General features: G+C 38.4%; 2 protein-coding genes across 7 annotated transcripts; one reads left to right on the forward strand and one right to left on the reverse strand.

The window, feature by feature from the left end:
• The first annotated feature begins 589 nt into the window (after positions 1 to 589).
• Positions 590 to 4035, forward strand: CUNH6orf120 (chromosome unknown C6orf120 homolog). Of its 3 annotated transcripts, XM_027634215.1 has the most exons (3): positions 1336 to 1360; positions 2475 to 2544; positions 3014 to 4035. In XM_027634215.1, exon 3 carries the CDS (start codon positions 3058 to 3060, stop codon positions 3610 to 3612), a length of 555 nt encoding a protein of 184 aa, XP_027490016.1. In that variant the 5' UTR covers positions 1336 to 1360; positions 2475 to 2544; positions 3014 to 3057; the 3' UTR covers positions 3613 to 4035. The 3 variants fall into 3 exon arrangements, with proteins under 3 accessions (XP_027490015.1, XP_027490017.1, XP_027490016.1); XM_027634214.1 differs by lacking the exons at positions 1336 to 1360; positions 2475 to 2544 and adding an exon at positions 590 to 626; XM_027634216.1 differs by lacking the exon at positions 2475 to 2544 and having other exon boundaries at positions 1151 to 1360.
• Positions 4036 to 4948: 913 nt separating this feature from the next.
• On the reverse strand, positions 4949 to 23161 carry PHF10 (PHD finger protein 10). 4 transcript variants are annotated; one of them, XM_027634211.1, is made up of 12 exons: positions 23068 to 23161; positions 20407 to 20513; positions 19669 to 19799; positions 18800 to 18877; positions 17385 to 17518; positions 17123 to 17272; positions 15852 to 15961; positions 14175 to 14328; positions 11618 to 11773; positions 6776 to 6884; positions 6302 to 6490; positions 4949 to 5042 (listed from the first exon to the last, which is right to left on the reverse strand). In XM_027634211.1, the coding sequence occupies exons 1-12, from the start codon at positions 23134 to 23136 to the stop codon at positions 4957 to 4959; spliced, it is 1473 nt and encodes a 490-aa protein (XP_027490012.1). In that variant the 5' UTR covers positions 23137 to 23161; the 3' UTR covers positions 4949 to 4956. The 4 variants fall into 4 exon arrangements, with proteins under 4 accessions (XP_027490012.1, XP_027490011.1, XP_027490013.1 ...); XM_027634210.1 differs by having other exon boundaries at positions 18800 to 18883; XM_027634212.1 differs by lacking the exon at positions 11618 to 11773 and having other exon boundaries at positions 18800 to 18883.
• Positions 23162 to 23207: the final 46 nt, after the last annotated feature.

A 23207-nucleotide genomic window follows, 5' to 3' on the forward strand; every position in this document is an offset into this window, starting at 1 on the left:
CGTATATTTCTATTGTTCTCAATATTCAATCACTGTAAGAAGAACTTTAAAAATTAGGGTTAGCAGCTTTAATATTTTAATGTTTTAAACAGTAGTCTGTTTATAAGATTGAAATTGATTTTTGAAAAGATGACATTTGTGAGAATCTGTATCTGGCAGGTTTATGCAGCCCATTTGTTTGAGGTAGGAATGAACAGAACAAGTTACGTGGGTTTTATGAAATTGGAGGGCTTTGAAGACAGAATATTAACTCAGTTAATAGAGAGTCCCTGGGGTACATACACAGATTGTCTTGAATCTTCCAGAACACAAAGCACTTCATGCAGATTTTTTTTCATTTCAATCCTTCCTTCTTGCTTATGATTTTAAAAACCTCAGCCAGGTCAAGGTATCTGTTGAAATCAATGAAATCAAGGGGTATTCAGTAGCACAATAGACAACAGGCAGAAACTGATGCACAGGAAGTTCCACCTCGATGTGAGGAAGACCTTTACCGTTTGGGTAACTGCACATCAGAACAGATTGCCCAGAGAAGTTGTAGAGTTTACCTCACTGGAAATATTCAAGAACCGTCTGGATGCAATTCTGTGCCATGTACTCTGGGATGACCCTGCTTGAGCAGGGAGGTTTGACCAGATGACCCACTGTGGTCCCTTCCAACCTGACCCATTCTGTGATTCTGTGAAAAGCAATATTTTGTTTTAATTTTTTTTTCTCTCTTCGCAGTGTTCTTCTGTTCCGTGATCTCAGGTCAGGTTTAGGCCGACAGCCAAACAAATTGCCACTAACTCCTGCAGGGACACACATGCCCCAGCAAGCTCATTACATCCCATTTCAGTGCAGCTAAAGTTAATTTCTCCAGTTTTAGGCTTTCACTGTGAAGACCGCTGAGCGTGGCGCAGCACACCGCCCACACTCTGACACCGCCGCTATCTCGCCGCCCGCACCGCTCCTTCATTCAGGAGCCCCCGCGTGGCCCCGCCCCACCGCCAGCTCTCGCGATAGCTGGGCGGCGGCCGGTGCCCGAGGCGGCCCGGGAGCGCCGGCGGTACTGGCGGCGATCGGGGGGCGGCGCGGAGGCTCCACCTGCCCCCAGCGACCCCCGCCCGCTGCCCCGGGCCGCGCTCGCCGGGGCGCACCCGAGCGGCCCCCGGAGCGCGCAGGGGGGCGCGGCGTCCCGCCCTGCCCGCCGGCTCCTCAGCGCCAGCCTCCTCCCGGCCGCCGCACTGCCCAGGGGCCCGCCCCGGGGGAGGGGCTTCCCCGCGGCGCCCCGGCCGCGCTGCGCTGCCGCACGTCCTCGCTGCTCTTCCTCGCGTTGGCCGCGGCCTCGCCGTCGCCGGAGCCCCGCGGCAGGTCGGAGGTGAGCCGTGCCCCAGCCCCTGGCCGGCGGCGTGACGCCGAGACCACCGCCGGGGCCGCCCCGCGCCCCCCGGAGCCGCCGCTGCCCCCGGAAGGTGTCCTGCCCGCGGGGAGGCGGGGGCGAGCCGGGGCGGGCAGCGGTGCTCGTTCCTGGCTCTGTCCAAGGTCTCCTGGAATCGCCACTCCTCCCGAGCGCTGCGCCAGCGCCAGGACGCTTTCGTCCGTCCCTAGATAACTTTAATTATTTTCTGCTCGGATGTGGAGGTCCTCCTGTGCCTCCGCTCAGATATTTCATCGCTACTTTTATGTAAAAGTGGTAGAGAGTAAGCTCCGTGATACGGGGAGACAAAAGACTGTCCTTTCCTGTCGCTGTTGAGGGAGTTTTGTGAGTCTGGCAGGTTCTGCGAATGCTGCGCCTCCGTCTTTTGTGCTGGCTTTGCAGAATTGTGGCTTTGCAGTAGAGAGGCCTCTGGGGCAGAAAACTTGGAACTACAGAAATAGTTGTACGTTTTTTTCCCCGTAGATCTGTTTAATAGTAAGACCTCTAAGGTTTAAGTGACATCTCAGTGGAAGTAATGCAGTTTGTTTACATGGTAGCAGGGTACAAAGCAACTTACAGGCAGCTTTCGCGTTTAAGATATTTGTAATGTCCTTATGGAAGGAACGAGGGGGTGAGAATCTTCCTCAAACTTGAACCTGTTCAGGGTTGTGGTTCCTGTGATTTGCACGCCAGATTCAGTCAGCTATATACTTTGGAAGGGAGGTTGCTGCTTTGCATGCACAGACTGACCACAGCTGTTCAGAGGACTGCACTGTGGCAGGCACACTCAGGCAGCCTAACTGACTGTGCAGCAAGGAGGGAAAAGGGTGTAAGAGCCTTGATGTTGCAGCAGTCATTTTCATCTTCCCCTTGCCCCAGTACTTTCAGCCTTCTCTTCTGTAAGCAAGTGCTGTAAAGGGCTGGGTGTTTGTAGGGTAACAAAATCTTGAAAGTAAATGCATTTTATTCAGGTACAATAAGCTGAATTTGGCCCTAGAAACAAGCCACACAGCAGAATCATAAATTAATGTATTACTTCATTAGATAATGTTTTTCTTTCTAACTCCATTCCCAGTGCAAGTCAGAATGCCTACTGCTTCATGTGCACATCCAGATTTACACCTTTACTGTCTTTTGAAGTTGAGGTGAGAGGATGGAACAAATAGGATGTCCTAAATACCTCATAAAAAGTTAAGCTTCTCCAAGCATGTAAAAGCCTTCCTTTTTCTAACTGTTTTGGTTTAGTTTTTTTTAAACTGAAGTTAAAATAATTATTGGATTTCATCCCTTCTGGTTACCTGTCAGATTTGTCAGGTATGCAGGTAGAATGAAACTAAAGTCTCTGTGTCAGTTCTTTATAAAAGAACACTGGCTTGATTAATTTCTGTTTAACTTTATGGAATTCAGGCCATTTTCAGTCTGATTCAGAACTCTGAATCTTAGCACTGCTTTTTGTTACTATTAAAAAATAAAAGTTAATGAACACACTTAATTGAAGTTGTTTAACTTGGTACGGGCTAGAGAGGATTTATAAAAATCCAAAATTAAAAAAAAAATCAATTCTTGCCAAGAAGGGAATATACTAAAATCTGATTTGTGTTTTGTATTCACAAGGTAGCAAGCGGGACACAGGAAGAGTTCAAGTACAATTTAAGATCATGGCAGCACACTGGAGAAAAGTCCTGATAATATGTGTGACAGCTCAAGTACTACTTGTAAATGCCTTTGAAGAAGAGGATGTACCTGAGGAATGGATTCTTCTTCATGTTGTTCAAGGTCAGATTGGAGCTGGAAACTACAGCTATCTGAGACTAAATCACGAGGGAAAGATAGTCCTTCAGATGCGAAGTTTAAAAGGTGACGCAGACTTGTATGTATCTGACGTGACACTTCACCCCAGCTTTGACGAGTACGAGTTACAGTCTGTAACCTGTGGCCAAGACATGGTCCACGTGCCTGCACACTTCCGCCGCCCTGTGGGAATAGGGATTTACGGCCACCCCTCTCACCTGGAGAGTGAGTTTGAAATGAAAGTGTACTACGATCGAACAGTTGTACAGTACCCATTTGGTGAGGCTTCTTATAACCCTGAGGAGATGGAGGCGAACCAGAAATACTCACAGTCTACAGAGGATGAATCTCAGGATGAGGAGTCTGTTTTCTGGACTATACTTATTGGAATCTTGAAATTAATACTTGAAATTCTTTTTTAAATTGATACGCACTGGACTAAGTCACACTTCAGCCTGTGAAACTGAGTATCAATGACATGCTGTAATATTTAATACTCTTTGTTATGTTTCCTGAAGAGGTATTCAGGTTACATTTCCTAAACCAGAAAGGAGGCGGGGAGAAAAAGCCATATTTAATTTTATATTGTAAATCCTCCCCTATATGTAAAATGAGCAGCAAGCACAGTATTTGCAGTGCTCTTCAGAGATCAGGGCTTAAAAATGAATGTATCGTTGGGATCTTGTTAACTTCACTTTTAAATAGGTGCTTAGAAAGATCAACTCCAATTCAGTATTTTCTACTGTTTTTTATACAGAAAAATGAAATAAACTCCTGCACTTCAGTTCCCCCCCCCAAATATCCTCAATTTAGCGCATATTTAAAAATAAAACCTGCTGCTTTTCGAGCAAGTATCTCCACTAAAACTAACTAGCAGTGGGTTTGAGTGTATTCATTAAGTTGAGGAGCCTAAGGCAAAGGAAGGAGAAAACAATCAATCACCTAAGGGGATAGGTGGTCTGTATTTTGGCTGTGGGTGCTCTGCATCACGTCAACCGTCTGTCAAGCAGAGATCTATCCAGTCACTCATCACCACTGCAAATCCATGACCTGAATGAAGTGCATGTTGCTTCTTTGCTGTTACTGTAGGGAGAGGGAGCCTTCAGCTGTTGTTACTTGTCAGTATGACATTTCCATGTCTCGTTAAAAACAACACAGCATATAGTATCTCGAACTTGAGGGGTGCTTTCTTACACTTCCCTTTATAGCTTTTTGTGATTGATCTCTTTTTTTTTTAGCACATCTTTATGCATAAGGCATTAGCTTGCAAAGAAAATTTCTGCTGAAAGGAATTTGCAGTACATTGTAAGAAGGTCATGTCATACCCACTCTTCCTCTAAAGTTACTTTTCCCAGGAATATTTTTTCTTTGGTTGAGTCTTTCAAAATAACCAGTTGCTATGCAAGTAGAGTATATTTAAAATGCTCTGTAGTTTTCTTTTCATGGAGCTTACTGATGAGTGCACTAAAATAAATAAGTACATTACTATAATTTTATACAAGTGGTGGATGTACGATTTAAATTTCATTACTGAAAGACTTCTCATTCGGAGTGGAAATTTGGTTTGTCTATATCAACATCTGACAGGACATGATTAGTGACATGTATCACAAAGAAATAATTATATAGACAAATTTAAAAGTTTATTTGGTAAAAAGAAAAAAAAAAAGTGGTATTGTTCCTCTAAGAGTGGTTGATTAAATAGCACCAAAGTATCACTTTAATTTGTGCATTTAAGTTTTGGAGAGCAAGTTTTTGGGGTTTTATTAGCCCTCTTTGCTGTTTTTCCCCCTTCTTCCTCCTCTTCTGGGTACAGGAGGGTCTTTTTGACAACAATCACAAATCCAGCGACCTAAGAAAAGAAAGTTATCAATTATTGGGAAACTAAGTTTGTTACTCATCTAATTATGCACCTTTCATTATTCTAATAGGTGCTTACCTATTTGCAGTATTTCCTTTAATGCAAAAAACCAGTGTGTTTCTTTAAAATTAAGCATGTTTTCTATAAGTAGCATATACAATTCATGCTCCCTTGCAGACCCCTTACATGTAACCACTGGCTATACAAATCCTTATGGACCTCAAGAAGTGTCAGCACTGCTAAGGAGGTGGTTATTAGATAAGACTTGACAAACAATGCTCAAGTTTGCCAGTTATACTTTCAGGTGAATGACTATAGTTCAAGGTTATGGGAAGTTACCCAGAGCAGAAATGAATGGCAGTTGGGGAGGCATTTAACTGTTTATATTACAACAGCTGGAATCATTAAGGCTGCCTTGGTAATTTTATAGGATTTTAGACATATGATTTATTTTGTTTACATTCTTAGGTTAGCCTGAAAGTGAAATCAACCACAGAACCTGTACTAAAGTGACAGCTAGCACCAGTGCTTCCCAAAATGGGACTGTACAGCATTTTTGAAGTACTCTACAGGGCATACTGTCACTGCCACAGAATACTTATTCATAAACTTACTTACCATGGATTTAGTATTACATGTAAAGCAACAATAGCACCTGTTCTTTTCCTTCTACAGCCTTGAGTTAGCAAGATGATATGAGTGACTGGGTAATTTAGAAGTACAGGCTGCCTGCCTGCCATAGAGGTACTTCAGTTAGAGCTTTGATGTTGAAGTAAAAAGGGAAGAAAGGGTTTAAAGAGGTGTTTACAAATATTGAAACTACTTTTGAATTTAGAAGCTGAAATAGCTGCACCAACAATTAATGAGAAAGCTACACACTAGCAATATGCAGCAATACAGTCTCTTTTACAAGTTTCTTTCATTAAAAGAGCTAATTACCCTCAGTGTTCTATGGATATGGAAAACAAATAGTTCTGAGTGAGCCTGTTTGGTTTATGTTGTAAAAGCCCATTATATTTCCTATACAGGAATTGCCAGGTTAAACTGTGCACAACCAAATATACAGAAATAAAGCATATTAAAAAAATCAGGTCCTACAGTATGAATGCTTTCCTACAGTATTTCTTACTGCTGCCCTTCACACTTGTTTCAGACTATTCTTTCAAAAGCAGTGCATGGATTAATGCTGAGAGAGAGCGCCCAAGACTCAGAGGAGGCGTGAAGGGAACAAGTAACTCTTACTTTATTACCTGAAGGGATAGCGTCAAGCCCCACACAAAAAGTGTGATAACCACGGTCACATACGTCACAGAACATCATTTCTTCTTCATGGTGAGGCTGCCCACATATAATGCACGTTTTACACTCCATACATTGCCAAGGATAAGTCTTAATCATAGCAACAAGCTCCGGGGTCATATCAAGGCAAGAAGGGTGGCCTAGATTAAAACCAGTATTATTACTTTTATGTCTGAAATGAAATTTAGAATTAGTTACACTCTTTGCTTTTACCGAAGCTGAAGCTTAGCTCACCTCCTGGTGAGATCCCACCGTGCACCCAAGTGTGCTAGTACATACAACATGGAAGAGAGATGGAGTCTTAATGAAGGACAGAAAAGGCAACTGAACTGTTGCTGCACATGTGTAGGACACTCAATATGTCCACAAAAAGATCTGTCAAACAAACTCCCTTAGGAATCCACTGAGTGTACGCAGATACTTACCACTGTTGTCACACTGGGAGCAATGTATAAGAGCTTCAGCTTTTCCTTTCTTGTTGGAGTCCTTACCCTTCAGACAAATTCCACATATAGCATTTGGAATGACCTTTGGCTGGAAGGGTAGAAGAGGGCTATAAATTTATTCCAGAAGAATTTACAGATTCAACAGGAAATGTCATCTATCTCCTTAACTATTAAAATAATAAACTGTTAGGATGTGTGAACCTTAAAACACGTGACAATAACTGACAAGCAGCGGCACTGAAAAAAAAATCATAGATTAAGTACATAAAATTTTCCAGTTGTCATACACAGTGAGTTATATATAAATCAAACTGTATCAAAATCATGTACTTGCTTCTTCCCAGGAATTCATCAGCTGACATGCTCCTCAATGTAAACTAAACATGACAGGATGAAAAATTTCACTAAGTTTTTTCCAATATAGAATACTACATTATGAACTTCCATGTGGATTTCCTGTTTATGGAGGAAATTATATACAATTTATTTGCATTACATTTGTCCCTAAATAGAGAAAATCAATTACAAAAGCAATAAACTTGATTTTTTTCTGTCTAGCTTCAAATTATCTGTTTAGCTATGCCATACAAAGCTCTCTCTTTTACTATTCCTTCTTGTATCCACTCATAATCACTATAAGAAACAGCCTTGCATTTAACTACAGATTTACATGCATTATTTTTCTAAGTGATCATGTGGAATATGTCTGGGTCCATGAGATCCATTTAAAGGGTAAGAGAAATAGCAGGCTGTTACAATGGGGAATATTTGTCTATGTGTGTCTATTCTGTGTCCCAACTCCAGAGATACACCAACAGTTTTATCCCACTGAGGAAGAAACATGGCAGCAGTTTCAGAAACATGGCAGTAGTTGTGTTGTTGAGCTTTGACCACTGCATAACGACATTAGTGACAAAGGTAGTTCACACTTAATGCAGTGCTGACTGATGTTAAACTGACTAATGCCAGAGTTTTAAAAACAATGGTGCTGCATAGACACAGCTAGCAGAGAGAGCTGAAGGCATATCCTCTTCTAAACAGCTTGTCAGTAAGCAAGAAGGATCCCAGTCAACTACCAAAAACACATCGGGAGAAGAATGCAGTTTAAAGTAAATTTAAAAAGTGAAAACACAAATATATATATATATATTTAAAAGTAATTACTGAGATCTTTTGCAATACAACTTATCTTAAAATGTGTTTATTTCTCAAGCCAGTTTTTCCTGGCACCTAGTGAGATAATTAAAATCTTGACTCACTGTTAGAGTAGTCAGGATAAAATGCTTCAAGTTTTCTGAAGTTTTCAATCTGATTTTTATGTCAAAACGTGGCTACAGCCTACTTCAAATTGTCTGATCTAAAGAGTTTTATTCAAGAAAGCAAACTACCACACCAGATGTTTCTAGGTAACTTCCTTCAAAAGATGACAGAGGCATTCATAGACACTTTTTTTTGCTTATTTATTTTAAAAAAGCAAAGTCAACCTGTTTTATACATAAATATAATAAAACAATAAAAGAAGTCTAACATTCGCAAACATCTCTACAAAATAATAAATATAATGGAGGCAAAAACACATACAAACTCTTTTACTGTTAACTATACTATGTGTCCTACATATATACCTTTATACCCTGCTCCTCCCAACAAAAGTGGCACATGCTTAAACCTCATCAGTGTGGCAGCATTTACCCTTCTATTGTTTAGGCTATATCCTATTTTTTTTAATTGTGTTTCAATCTATTTCTAGGAAAACCAAGCCTTTCTAGAATAGCAAGTTCTAATCAGACTTCTAGCTTTGTATTTTTCTAGATTTGTATTTTACTGCCTTTAATATACAACAGCACACTCCCCTGGTTCTCCAGGCAAAAAAAAGTGAGCACTGTACCTGTGTTAGGGTATGTGCAGTTCACACTCTGATACACATAACTCTCAAGATAGACATTGATACAGATGCATTTATTAACAATGCTTCCATCTAGTCTTACTTCACTAAATTGTATTCATTAGATACTGTGCATGTTAGGGGGCATGAAAATCACAGCCTAGTAATAATGAAATTCCAACAGTATGGAAGTATATTTACAAAGAAAAAAAAAGACTATTCGTATTTCAAACCAGCTCAATTCTACCACCATAAATGGCTTTTAGAAATGCTATAAAAAACATCTGTCAAATCTAAATGGGAAGTCAGAATATCCCATTTCATTAGGAGTAAATTTTGCTTTCTATGCCCTCATCTTATTGGGATAAGGATGGGAGAGAAAATGAATGCAAGGTCAAAACAATGACTGCCTGTTCTGTAAGTTTTCACTTCCATGCTGCTGTGCTGCAGCTCTCAGTCAGCTTTCCAACTACACTATTCTTATAACATGCTATTCTGAATGCAGTGACCCAAAACAGAAGTGTTGCAAAATATAGATTCTCAATACATTTCAGTTTTATGTGCAAAAAATCTGTACTTTTAACAGTACCCTGTGTGTGCAATTGTAGTAGTCAGTCCTGCAGCAACAAAGACTCGCTACTTGTAACAATGACAAAATGTAAAACACATGCTAATTGTTCTTTGTTAAAGAACTGACAATAAAAAAGACGCCATATAAAATACAATATTTCTTTTACTCAAAAATAACTCAGTGGAAATGTATGGAATCCTGTAATACTAATAATGTGGCTATTAATTATACATATGTATGCTGATGCCATAGCAATTATCCTTCAATTTTTACTACATGTAACCAAAAAATTAACTGTTCTACAAAAATAGTCCAATATTAGAGAACAATACAGAACAAAAGTATTACAAAGACTTAGAATTCACAGGGAAAACATTTTAAATTAGTTAAGTCTTCAGCTCAAAGTGCCTTAACATTTAGGCACATACGGTAGGTATATAGTTATCTGGTATTTTTATAGACTCACAGACAAGAATCATTCTGTCTTACCAGTTAAAACAGCTCATGTAATCTGGCTTATCGCAAGCTTTCAAACATTCCCACAAAAAAGAAAGCCAATCCTCTCACCCTTCCAACACAACATCACCACCTCTGACTTATCAGATGGCTGATGCAGGCAGGGTATGCTGACATTGCAAAGATCTGGCACTGTAAGTTTACAGCAAGACCTTGTTACTAACAAAACTGGTGATTTTGAATCAATAAATAATTGTTACGTGAATCCATTTTCAAAATGCAATGCTGTATACTACCATTGCTCTTCTGCAATTAGAAGTTCAGAACTTTGATGAAAGTTCTGCTCCATTAATTCTCTCTTTATGCATTCATAAGGCCATTAAATAGACTGGACTAATTAAACACTTGAGCATCTCACAGCCAGACGAAACCTCTGTAAATCAGTGGCACACAATCTCTAATGTCAAGTTAAACAAAGCTAAAGCAAAATTTCAGGTTCCATCTTTGGATTTCATGTTCATGGGAATATGAATATGCATTCCGTGTCTACAACATCTTGCAAAGTTACATATAAAAAAATATACATATGATAATCACAGTCTAAATCTCCATAGTTCACATATTTCTTAGTAAGTTCCTGAAAAGAGAAAATGCAGCTGGAGCTTGCTGTCTGCTATGAACTTGTACAGATAGTGTATGTAGAGAAAATTTATCAAAGCTGTCCAATTCTTGCTGGAAATTAGCTTCTTGATGTAAGTTATAGTTTATTTACTATTAACTTGGTAAATACAGATAGTAAATATTTATAAATATAAAATGCAAGCCATCAACAGCTCCCTTTTGGTGAGACAGTGTCTCTGCATGTACAAACTTGTCACTGACAAAAGCTTTCCTTGTCCTGTAAGTCTCAACAAGTATTCCTGACTGTTAAATAATCAACCCTATCTTAATGTAGTGTATTCCCTCTCAATGAGTCTATTCCTGCTCCCACATAAGTCAGTGGAAAATTCTTATTTCTCTCAGTGGAAGAGGACTAGATAATTATGTGCTTTGAAAGTGTTACAGGATTATTCAGATCCTTTCTCAGTATGCAGAATAATAACATATAAATAATGCATGTCAATTCCCATTTCTCCTGAAAAGTATTTTTATTTTAACGTTAATCTTATTTTTACCTTAATCTTATTTTATCTTAATTTCTGAAATTATTACACAGGAATACTGGAGATTTGGGTCTTAGGTTCGGCAATCACTGCTTGACAGCTGAAATGTCTTAACATCCTCACAAAGTTTTTAGCTTAGACAAAAGTATATTGCCCACAAATGTTTCTACATAGTAAAAACTACATAAAAAGCTATTTTCCATATACTGTTAAAGTGGTTATGTAGTGTTGCCTATACAACTGCAGTAAGCTTTTTGCCTTCCATGTTATACAGCATAACATCGCAGGATAAAAGGCTGTATTTAAAATGAATGTCACAACAATATGTTCAGCCATATAGCTGCACTTTACAGCACTGGTCTCTTGGTGTACTGCTATACTAAACAGTAGGGAAAAAAACTGGATAGTGAATGATAGTTTTAAACTGACACATACTTTTGACTGCTGTGTTAAGGCAGACAGAAAGATGAAGATTTCCAATGCAAAATCCACAATGGGTTTTTCTAGTGTTACTGCCTAGGAATCCAAGAAGTTAACAGAAAAGAGAGGCCACTGTACAGCTAGGGTAACGGAAAGCCCCACATGAAATACAAGCAAAAAGGAAATAAGGAAGCGAACAGATGGAGCACACAACAGGAGAACAGCAAGTGAAGTACAGCAAGCAGAAGTTCCATATTATTGAAAAAAACAAATACTTCAGGGAGAGGCTGGTGAGTAAAGTTCAGTCAGGGGCTTTTTTCTTCTACCTTGTACCCAGGAACTGATTTGGGTAATACAGAACGTTTGGAACCATCTTTTCTTGGAGTAGCACTTTTGTCTCTTGTTTTTTGTCTTCCCTGAAAAGAATCCTCCTGGTTGTCTGTGGCGCAATCACCTTCAGATACATTGCCAGACGAATTGTCCTATAATAAAAATACCATAGCTATATTTTTTTATTTTTTGGATAGACAGACAAGTCTTCTGTATGCCCCTTAGAGCCAACTAAGGTAAGAGAAGGGTACATCATTCCTTCTGCAAAAGCATAGGGTTTATCACAATCTAAAACACCTTTGCTCACAACATTCATTATCTATTTTTTCTCATGCTAAGAGATTGGCATCAGCAACAGCAGTCCTGTTTTCCAGTTGGTCTTGGCACCAGTGTGGAGAGCACAACAGTGCAATTCTTTGAACCGTTTTCCATTAAGTCACAAGAAATCCATTATATGCAAGATGCTGTTTACAAAGTAAAGGGCCAGCAAAAAGTTAAAAGTGCCCTTGTCATGCATTTAAAGTGTACTACCAAACAGCACTGCCTTGAATTTAATGTGTGAAGGTTTTTTTCTGCCACCCTCATCTACTATTTTCACCAGGAGCAATCTAAATATTTAATTTGGACTGCAGCAGAAAAATGCCATCAAGAGCAAAACACATTTCCATATTTAATACAGAACCAAACAATAGGATTTACGTTGCAGTTAAAGGGGTTTTTTTTGAGGAATGACGAGGCAAGAAAGAGGGGAAGAGTTTCAAAGAGGGTGAGAGATCAATGTAAGCATAATAAAGAGCAGCAGCACAAGACTTTTCTCAGAAAAGTGTTAATAAAGGCTTCCAAAAAAGCTCCAGAAGGAAGCAGCATGATTATTCACATTTATTACCCAAGAGGTCAAATAACAATGGTGCCCTACAGTAAAACATGCTCTGTATAAACATAATAGTAATCAGCCTAAAACCAAAACAGACAAAACAGACAAAGGGCAAATGGAGGGGTATAACACCAAAGCCAATCAAACTACGTGGCAACAAGAAATGCTCTGTTTCGCCATTATTTTAGGGGAAGGGTTATTTAGGACAGACTCATTAAAACACTACAGAAAAGGAAAACTGCTACCAACTTCAAACAATGGGGAGGGTGAAAAAGGAAAAAGTATAAAGCCTAGTGTAGGACTCACCAGGGAGATCTGACAGATGGTAGGTAGCCCAAAACTTAGAGGCCTGACAACAGCCACCTCTGTGTTCAACAGATGTTTTTCCTGAACTATATGCCCATCCTCAGTGACTAGCAAAGAACCCCTGATTCCACAGCCAAACCCATTTCACAGGAATCTGATTATAAATTTTGCACATTTTTCTACACTTTTCAAACTAAAGGACATTTTTCCTTCTCCATTCTGTCACCAAAAAAGACTACTGAACTTCTATGAAAAATCAAAGGATAGTCTGCTTGGCCCAGTTACTTTTCTTTACCATTAACACAAATGACTGTCAGTAGAAACGGAAACTGGGAAAAAATGGTTAAAGACCAACTTTAAAACAGCTGGAGTGTGATTAAACCAAAATTTTGAGCTGACATTTAACATGCTAAGTTTATATAATTTCTTCTAAAAAAAATGCAAGCAGAAGCAATGTATTAATAGCCCTCTCTCCTCTGTTAATCTACAAGCTGACCTCTTCCTTTCTTCTTCAGTTATGAGTATCTTTACAAAATTCAAACAAAATAAATATTTACATGGCAAAACTTAGAATTATATATACCCACCATCAAACGTTCATCAATCAAGCTAGAAACTGGTAAATGCACTTGTGACATTCCATTGCTGCTAAAATTAGGGTTAAACCTCTGGAAAGTGGTTGTCACCAACATACAAACTACGCCAATACACAAACAGTTCAGTTGCACTCAACTCATTTGAAGCTCAGCTGCTCTCGAGCATTTAAAACACTATCAAGGTAAGTATGTGGAAGTTTTCCTTAACTTTCAGCTAATGCTTAATTTTGCATTTGTGTAAGTAGAGAGAACATAAATATCTGTTTAAAGATGTATTGTTAAGCAAAAAAACCAGCACTTTTTACCCTCTTTTTAAATTGAAATAAGGTCATTGTTTCAGTACTGAGTACTTCCTGCTCCTATGTCACAAAAAGTTATGAGATTATAAACACCTCTGCTTTAGGGACAGATTCTGTGGGACTCTAAACAGCAGAGTATAGCGACCTGAACTACAGTGTTCGTTCTCTTCAGAAATGCTAGCAGCAACTTCCTCCTGGGGAAAGGGGCACAATGAAGAGCTGTATTGGGAAGTTTCTTCAAGATTTCTTAAAAAAAAAAAAAAAATGAAGAAAGGGCCTGAAATTTCAAGTATTTGTTCCACTTACTTTAAAAATGGATCAAAGTGGAAAGCTGGAGAGCAGTGTGATAAATTAAAATACCAAAATGGTCCTCCTTTCATTTTGCAAATGTTGAAAGGTTCTACTAAGAAACTAGTGAAACTAACAAAAGTGAAGGGAAAGAATTATTTTGTTCACGAATACTTTCAGCTTATCTCACCGAATTGCCTTTGGTTTTCCGTTTTTCATCACCTCGCCCTTCTTCTGCATCATCTGAATCTCCATCACTGTCCAATGCAGGCAGCTCTGGATCCAAAGGAGGTTCATAGAGAGCTGTGTTTAATGGTAAGTAACGAAGTTCATCTGGAGAGTACCTAAAGTTAAACAAATAAAATTAATTAATTCACGTGTACTTGAGGCAAAAACATTAAATCACGCAGTATACCAGGACGTCAATAAGAAAGAGTAAGAAACACTTCTTTTTTTTCAGGAAGGCACATGAAGGTGTGAAGTTCTGAAAACACAGGAAACATACTAATTTGTCCTCCCAAATGTGATACCATCTAGTACTTGTCTTCTTTGTAGAGCAGATATTGAGAGAACACAGGAGAGTGTATTTGCAACGTTCCATAACTGCGTAAGGGACCACGGAACCACTACAAATTTTTAACCAACCCATGCTACTATGCCCAACAGACCATACATTTTGTTTATAAATGTACAGTGCCCACATAGCATGTGTAGAGTTCTAACCCAGGGCACACAAATACATCCAAAGATAAGGAAAGAACACAGCTGTACATCTGAATTCCTTAATTACTGAAGGAGAATGGAAAAATACATCTAAAAATATAATTTCAGAAGAATGCAAAGATCTAATCACATTGCTTATAGCCAGACACATACAGCTTAACATCCATAATCTACCCTTTTTCTTTTTAACTTAAAAGACTCAGAAAAAAGTGAAAGTCGTCTTACTGCTGATGACAAGCATTGTAAGAAATAGGATACTATCCTGATGCACATTTTGAAAGGTTGTGTCTTTCACTGAGATGGATAAGCAGTTTCACTTGCAGCTTAAAAGTGCAAAATAAACATGATATATAGTAATTTTAATTCAATTAGTTTAATGAAATTGAAGTCCTTCAAGAATGTCCTGTAGCATGCAAATTTGGGGTGGGCTGTACGAACACACACTGGAACAAGCAAGGCACTTGCAGATGGAAGAGCTTCTCTAAAGAAAACCAAGCATGTACAGAATGAATACCATCTCTGTTGTACAATGGTAAGACTTGGACAAAATCTTCAAATCAGTATGTATCTGTTCAATGGTAGCATGCCACTAGTAATATCTTAAATTTATGTAAACCATTTTTCATGAATGTAAAGATCCAGCTTGCAGTGTCTTTCCTTCTCACGAATCCAACATGAAATTTATCCCACAAGACCAATCAACATTTTTTTTTAAATTTAAGAGTTTCTAAAAATTTAAAAAAGGACAGCAAGACTGTCGCACAGAAAACATGTGATCACAAGCCAGCACTACAACACTTTGACACAGAAATATTAATCTTGGTACACATGCAGAAGCAGATGATAAGTAAATACGTGAGGCTGGCAAGAGTGAAATCAATGTCTCCTTTTACCATGGTAAATATTTGAGCAGGACAAATCTTAGGCACTGCAATACATCAGGGTAGACAGTACTCTTGCAGTCATTACTGACTGCTGTTGACAGAAAATGTCACACTGTGCATCTTCCAAGATTAGCAAGTGTCTCAAACATAAAATTAAATCAAAACCTTACAGTAAAGACACTGAAATGTTTTCCATCTGCTACATGTAGAGAAAAGAGATAAGTGCAAGAGAATTGGCAGTTGGCATGCTTTTAAAATACCTTTTGTAGTACTCCTGGAACTGGCCGGGTATGAGAGCCACTGGATAAGGACTAACCTTTGTTCTCTCTGTAGGTAAGATTTTGTATTTTCCTTGAGGCACCTGGATAATCTGCATTGTTTAATATAAAACAATGACATTTTTGTTTCACATACAAACTGTTGAGTCTTTCTCACCAACTATTCCCCCAAATATTTCTTAACTAGTCAGTTTGATTAAACTGGGAGAGCTACCTGAGTTCTTCCGTGAGAAATTCAATTCATTAAAACAGAAGAGGTCCCACTCACAAAACAGTATTATTTATTAAATCCAATCCCTAAGTACCTAGTAAACTGAATGAACATTACGTAAGACTACTTTAAACAGTGTATTAGGAAAAATAATTTTAATACTAAAATCTAGCAACTGAAACAGTAAACATTAACTTTTGTGCGTGGCATCCTTAGCATGAATTATCACTGTTGGCCCATACTGGTTGAAAGACCACATCCATGTAAGTCTGAAACCAGACTGCAGTATAAAAAATTACATTAATAATACAAATACAAGGAAAGGAGAAGCGTACATAGAAGCCTTCCTTCCCTCAGAAGGAAATAAAATTGATTATCCACTATCTTGCCTCTAACATGAGTGAATACCAGAAAGATGTAAAATTTCCACAATACCCTGCCATGTAATAATTTGCAGAGAAAATTTTTGCTGCCTGTATAGAAGCAGAACAGTACTGCTTCAAAATGCCAGCTAATTATTTTTAATCAGTCACAGAGGCATGTAATATATATACAATACAAAAATAATGTAACATCTAATCAAAAAAAGGGCATAACACTGACAGTAACACTCTTTCAAAGAATAAATAGTTTTCTTTTTTACTTCAGGTATTGTTCTGGCAAAATTTTGGAGGTATTCCAAAGGAGAATTAGCCGTTTGTATGCATAGATATAATAGCAACAGAAGCTTCTTAGTAACCTAAACAACCCTCTTAGTTTTATTCTTCTACCATCAGATTAAAGACATAATAATAAAATAACACTGATATTTTTAGAGCTTCCTGAGACAAGTATTTTCAAGTTAAAAACGTTTTCAGATTAAATATATTTGAGATTATTTTTAGCACTATTACCCATTTAAGAGTAAAACTGTGTAAGTCCCTACATGACTGAAACAATAATCAAAAACCTTGACAGAAGTTAAAATGGTACCAAAACCAACTTTACTAAAACAAGTAAGGAGCTACCTGTTAACATTGGTAAGAAATTTAAATCTGCCTACATGAGTCTGTAAATCAAAATAGGCTCTTCTTTCTTCCATCCGCTCTCGGTTTAAATTGCTGTTGAATTCTGCAGCTTTCTTGGCAGCTTTTTTAATGTATTCTGGAACTTTACTGGCTTCTACTTTCTGTGTGTTCTGCTGCTGCATTTGCTGGAATAAAAACAATTTTATGAATCCGCATACATTTCACTATCAGTTTGAGAACAGCCTTTTCTCACACTCAGTGTTACAGATGCGGTTCACTTATATGCTAATTACTTACAGAGTACTCTTTATAATGATCTGTTATTCGCTGACGTTCTTTCTCTTGCAGTATAACAGAATACTCAGCATGTTTGGCAGGGTATTCCTTAATCATAAGATCAATTACTTCATCGCTACGCAAAGCTGTTAGACCTAAAATAGATAAAAGCAATAATGATGCTGTCTGGCAAAAGCAACTGTAGGTTATTTATATCCCACAATAACCAACTCAAGTTTTTGAGCAGCTAAAGACAACAACCTACTTTGCCTGTACCCAATGAGCCAAGGCTCATGTCATTTCTTCCTTACAGCTACAGACCCCTTCAGATTGACTTAACCACCTACTCAGAACTCCACAGCGAGGCAGAACCTTAGTTCTAGATGGGACCTAGCAAACTTAGTTTCAGTTTCCAACACTGATCAAATCTTAGTTTCATTAACCTGCAGAACCTTTACTGAAATTACGAGGTTTACATAACGTCTCATACAAGTCAAGAAAGAATCACCATGAGAACAATTCAGAGCAGCAAACTGACTCCTGATTCCCAACTAAAGCATCTGAAGTTCATAAGTCAGAACTCCTCAGTTTGCAGCCACAATGCAGAACTCTTCTTTTAGAGGTTCCAATACAACTAATCTCCAAACACAGGCAATGGAATGGAATGACTTATAACCTTAAAAATATAAATATAACCTTAAAAATATGGATAGTTGACTCAGCACACATCTCTGTTGAATATATGAGACAGAATATAACATTTTACTTCTATTAATAAAAATTAGATATGGTCTCGTCTGTATAGTCAAGTTAAAACAAATAAATACAGAGGTGGCAGGTGAGAAATAAAGGTGATATACCAAAGATTGTTAGTATTTAAAATGACACTACATTTACACATTTACCCATGATATACAGAAAAAAATGTGGCAGGTATCATTTAAACTCTAACATGTCCAAGCCACATATATTAGCAGAGTAAGAAAAATATTCTTCAAACTCTTTTAATGTAAGCCTCAGTTACATCATTCCATTTCAAGTACATTAAAGTGCCTTAATATACACTCTTCTTGTCTCTAATATAGAAGTGGGACCATTTAAGAGCTCCAACCAACGCAGCAAAACAAGACTGACGTACTTTTTATTTGAAAAATTATGGTGGTCTCTTTCTTAGGAGAAAAAGGTTCTAGAAGTTAATTTACTAGCTAGCACAATCCCTTCTAAGTAATTAGATCAAAAATATATTTTTATAATAAATCTGGAATATTAATACTTCATGGTTAACTTACCAAATTAATAATAAACCAGTTTTAATTTCAGAATTTATGTTTTCAGTTGAGAGTGATGCAATTCTTCTCTGCCAAACTGAACCTTCTTTTTCAGTGTGGTATAGTTTTTATACTGTAACAAGGACTCTTAATAATTTGTTTTCTTACCTAGTGTGCATTGAGTCTCTGTGATAACATTTAGTTCTCTGAGGTAGAGTTTCTCCTTGTGAGACAGATCTCGCCTTTCTAAATCTCCAAAGAAAACAAGAACGAGAATAAAACTGTGTGCAGTTACTCAAACTCCTCCATAAACACTGTCAAAGTATTTTGACAATTTTGTTTCCAGGCAGCTAGTCTGTATTATACTACTACTTCAACAAATACTGCGATTTTATAAAATAATTTTAAATTTAATACACAGTGTAGGGACATGGTCAATTTTCTTGAGTACCCTGCCTGCAGTTATGATATACAGAAAACTAAAGAAAACTGATATATGAATTTAGATGCAGTAATTATTAACAAGCATTAAAAGTACAGTCTTTTTTAATTTTACTATGCCTTTTAAAAATAAATTCTATGACAGAAGTTCCAGATTTAACAATTCTGAATAATGAAGGCTCAAATACTAGAACCTCCACAATTAGTTTTAAAATTCTTCTACAATGTAGGAATGTTGCCACAATTCAGGAAACAGAATATATAGTTAAATAGTAAGAAATGACCAACAAAATATTTAAAAATGAAATCGAGGTAATTTTCAAAAGGTACTTGCTGATCTAATAATCCCCAAATCAGACTTTTTTTACAAATTTTTAGTGGCAATACCAAAAAATCTTATATTATTTCAAAAACCATAGGATACACTTGCAATACACCAGTAACAATAATAAAAAGTACAACATATACAATCCAGAATGCTTTTGTTGCAAGGTCTTTTTTTAAACAGTTGGCTCATGCTATATATAATCAAAGAGACACAGAGTGGATCTGTTTAAAGACACAATTTTGAGCAGAAAAACTTTAAAAATAAATACCTGGATATTTTCTTTTAAAGGAAGTTACACCCAAATATTCACTGACTTGCTCCTGTAGCATATAGTATTCTCCTGTTTCATCTGGTGGCCATTTGTATTCTATCAAATTTTCAGCAGGAAAATAACTATATCTAAATACAAGAACAATGTTAGAACAAATCACAAGAATCCTTAAGAGTAATACTTACATTTCAAAAAATTCCATAATTCCTATTTATATGTCAATAAACAGTAACTATGAAGTTGGACAAGCGCTTCAGAACACTACATCTTGTTAACCCATTTCAAAGTCACTTTGTTACACCCAGTTACTTTGTTACACCCTTCACATACCATTCATCCAAATAACCACTTTAAATATCCAAATAACCATTCATCAGCATGCTAAGAGACAGAACATAAAGGAAGTGATATCCATTATAGTGGAGAGGACACCAGGAAAAGAAACTACTACAGTGTCAAAATTCATTCAAGAAGCATGCAATGTTTTAAAAACATGTCAGCTATGTTTCTGATTTTATATCGGATGCAGCACTTTTTGTGGCATTTTAAAATAAAATGCCTTAAAGTATGCTGGGAGGAAAAGACAGCCAGTTATTAATAGAACATCGCCTCAATTCAGAAAGAAGAATGTATGAAGAATATGAAAGTAAAGAAAAAAGAGCTTTACTTAAGCATATTGAACAATACAGTAAAACTTGCAATAAAAAAAGTGAGAATTGTAAAAAATGGTATTACCCAAGGTCTTGACTAGAAGTTTCACAGCTCCGAGAACTGTCCCCTGAGCCCATACGCCGTCTTTTGGATGGTTGGCTGCCATCATTGGAATTTTCTTCTGTGTCATCCTGAAATGCAAATGAAGGTAAATATTAAAAAATTAAGAGTATTCAGCAGAGGGTGTAAAACATCAAAAAAATATTGCAAAGCAATCCACAATTTAAATCCACACCTGAACTACTGAGATGTTCTATGTACTCTTAACAAAAAACTCATAGGACAATTTATGCAGTAAATTATTTTTTGCTATAAACGAGCTGCATAAGACATGCAGGCACAGAAGCAGAGTTAGGTGGCTCCTCAGCTGTTGCACTGGTGGACTGAATAGACAGAGCTGTAGCTCTGACCACGAATAATTCCTGATATAAACTATTTCTGGAACTTAATCAGACTGGCTCTCAAAAACTGCAAGCGCAGAACAGAAACACCAAACCCTTGCTGAGAGCTGATGCTTAAAAATCAGGGAAAATATAATCGAAAGCAAGTTTATAGGCATACAGTTAAAATTAAAGGAATGGTTTACAAAAAGTATCATTACAGCAAGGAACAAAGACTTGTGTTTTGTAAGGAAAAAAAAATGAAAGAAAAAACTTGACTTCATACTGCAACAGATATAGACCAAAGCTATTACAAGGGAACACTCAGAAGTTAAGTTACAGGTGTACAGATTTCAGGAGATCCATATAAAGAAAGGGAATGAAGGGTGAAGAAGAGAAAAAAGGACCAAAACAAAACATAGAGTTCTGTAAAATCTAGAAACCAGCGACTCAGCTGATCTTGAATCTTTCACTGCTTTGTTGTCCAACAATGCTATACAACTCCTACCTGCATCATCAACAACTCTCAAAGCATTTAGTGACCAACCCTGTCCGATCAAAACTGAGACAAAAAAAGCAGAAAACTCCAGGTAAATTGCATATTGTAACAGGCAGTAGAGTCAAGAACAAGACAGTTTTTTAAAGTAGTTGAATCTCTAAAGTGGAGTAGCATTGAAAGAATTGCATTTTATAACTTCCATGAAAAGTTTAAGCAAGAAGAATTAACCTGTCAGAAATAAATGGATCAAGCCCAATTATACTTACTTACTTAATAATGCCAAGAATGGTTATTAGGTTTATGTTTGCTAATGTCTTTCATTCTAGTAGGCTTTACATATCATAGGACTTGAAATATCAATTTAGCAATATTCCAGCAAATAAGAATATATTACTTTGTTTATGTAACATTTAACAATGCTATAATCAAGACAGCCCATCGGGAAAAAGAATTTGTCTCCTGTATTTTTGGTTTATTTCTCGTTTTTCTAAATTCTTCACAAATTTTCTTTCCAGTTAAGGAGCAAGAAGAATATCTTTCACACGATAATAAAAAGTGAAAAGCAAAATATAATTAAACTGTTTTCTTAATGCAGCCATCCTTAAAGAATTAGGCATGCAGCATCTCCACTCGTATTACTAGTAACGCCACTTCCTAGCACTGCTGTATAAACTCAGGTAGACAAACCAAGCAGCAGTCCCCAATCAAAACAATACTGCACTATTTTTTGACACAGCTATGTCTCATTAGCAGTTCATCCCTACTTCCCACACAGAATACTAATGCACTCCAAACCTTCTGAACTGCTAGACAGGACCAAAGCAATGCTCTACTATACCAAAACCACCAAAGGACTTCAAAACATCTTTAAAAGATAGATCTCAACCTGACAGTTCGGTGGAAGTGCCTCATATCAATTTCTACTTTCACTTTGTAATTTTTCTTTTAAGTCCTCTAGTGTTAAAACAATGAGTACCATTTCCCAAATCTTCGTTCGTGAAGCCTAGCCATGACCCATACCACAGCAGAGATGAATGTCCTCCGCTTACAATTTCGCTTACTTATTTGATAAAACTTCAGCAAACTCAATCACACAAGCTCATGAGTAAGTTTGTTGCAGAGGACTTAGCAGAAGTGAAAACACTGGCAGTGCGATCTAAGATACGCTGCTGTTCAACGACTCCTACTGTTCCAAAAAAAAAAAAACCCAAAAGAAAAAAAAAGAAAAAGGGGAAGTTCTGTGTCTTTCTTTACATGACAAGTCAAACGCTGCTAAAAAAACGCCCCTTCCTCCCCTAAAATTTCCTTACGAAAGGTGACGTTCCGAACTCCTGGTAAGTCTATTAATTATAAGATCGACGTAACGATCCTTTATTACGCGATTGGGAAGCCTGAACTACCCGAGATGTGTTTCAAAGAGCGATGTGTTTCGATCTGCGCCCCGAGCCCTCGGCGCCACAAGTGCCCGCGGTTCCTGGGACGCACCAGTGCAGCCCGGCGGGGCCAACGCGGAACTGCCCGCGGCCGAACCCAAACTTTCCCGGCTGCGGCGCTGCCGCGCCGCCCCCGGAAAGGCGCCGAAGGACTTTTCGGAAGCAGGGCTGCCCCGGGCACCCAGCCCCGGACCCGCGCCCTGAGCCGAACTTCGGGCGCGGGAGGCCGACCGGCTCCCCCGGCGGGCGTGAGGCGAGCCCGGGGCGGGCGGGTAGGGGGGGGTTTCAGCGCCCAGGCGGGGGAGCGGCGCGAGGCCTCCCGTCGAGGCGGCTGTAGCGCCGCAGCCCCACGGCCGCCGCCGCCCGCTCTCACCTTGAGGGACTGCGCGCCGGGCGTGGCGGGGTCGCTGTCGCAGAGGCGCGGGGACAGCACGGCCGCCATGGCCGCCGCCGGCTGGGCCAGGAGCAGCGCCGCCGCCGCGCGACCGGGCCTCGCGCCGCGCCCGCCGGCCC

Source organism: Corapipo altera, unplaced genomic scaffold (genome assembly GCF_003945725.1).
Source record: "Corapipo altera isolate COAL_440 unplaced genomic scaffold, ASM394572v1 2b, whole genome shotgun sequence".
NCBI lineage: Eukaryota > Metazoa > Chordata > Aves > Passeriformes > Pipridae > Corapipo > Corapipo altera.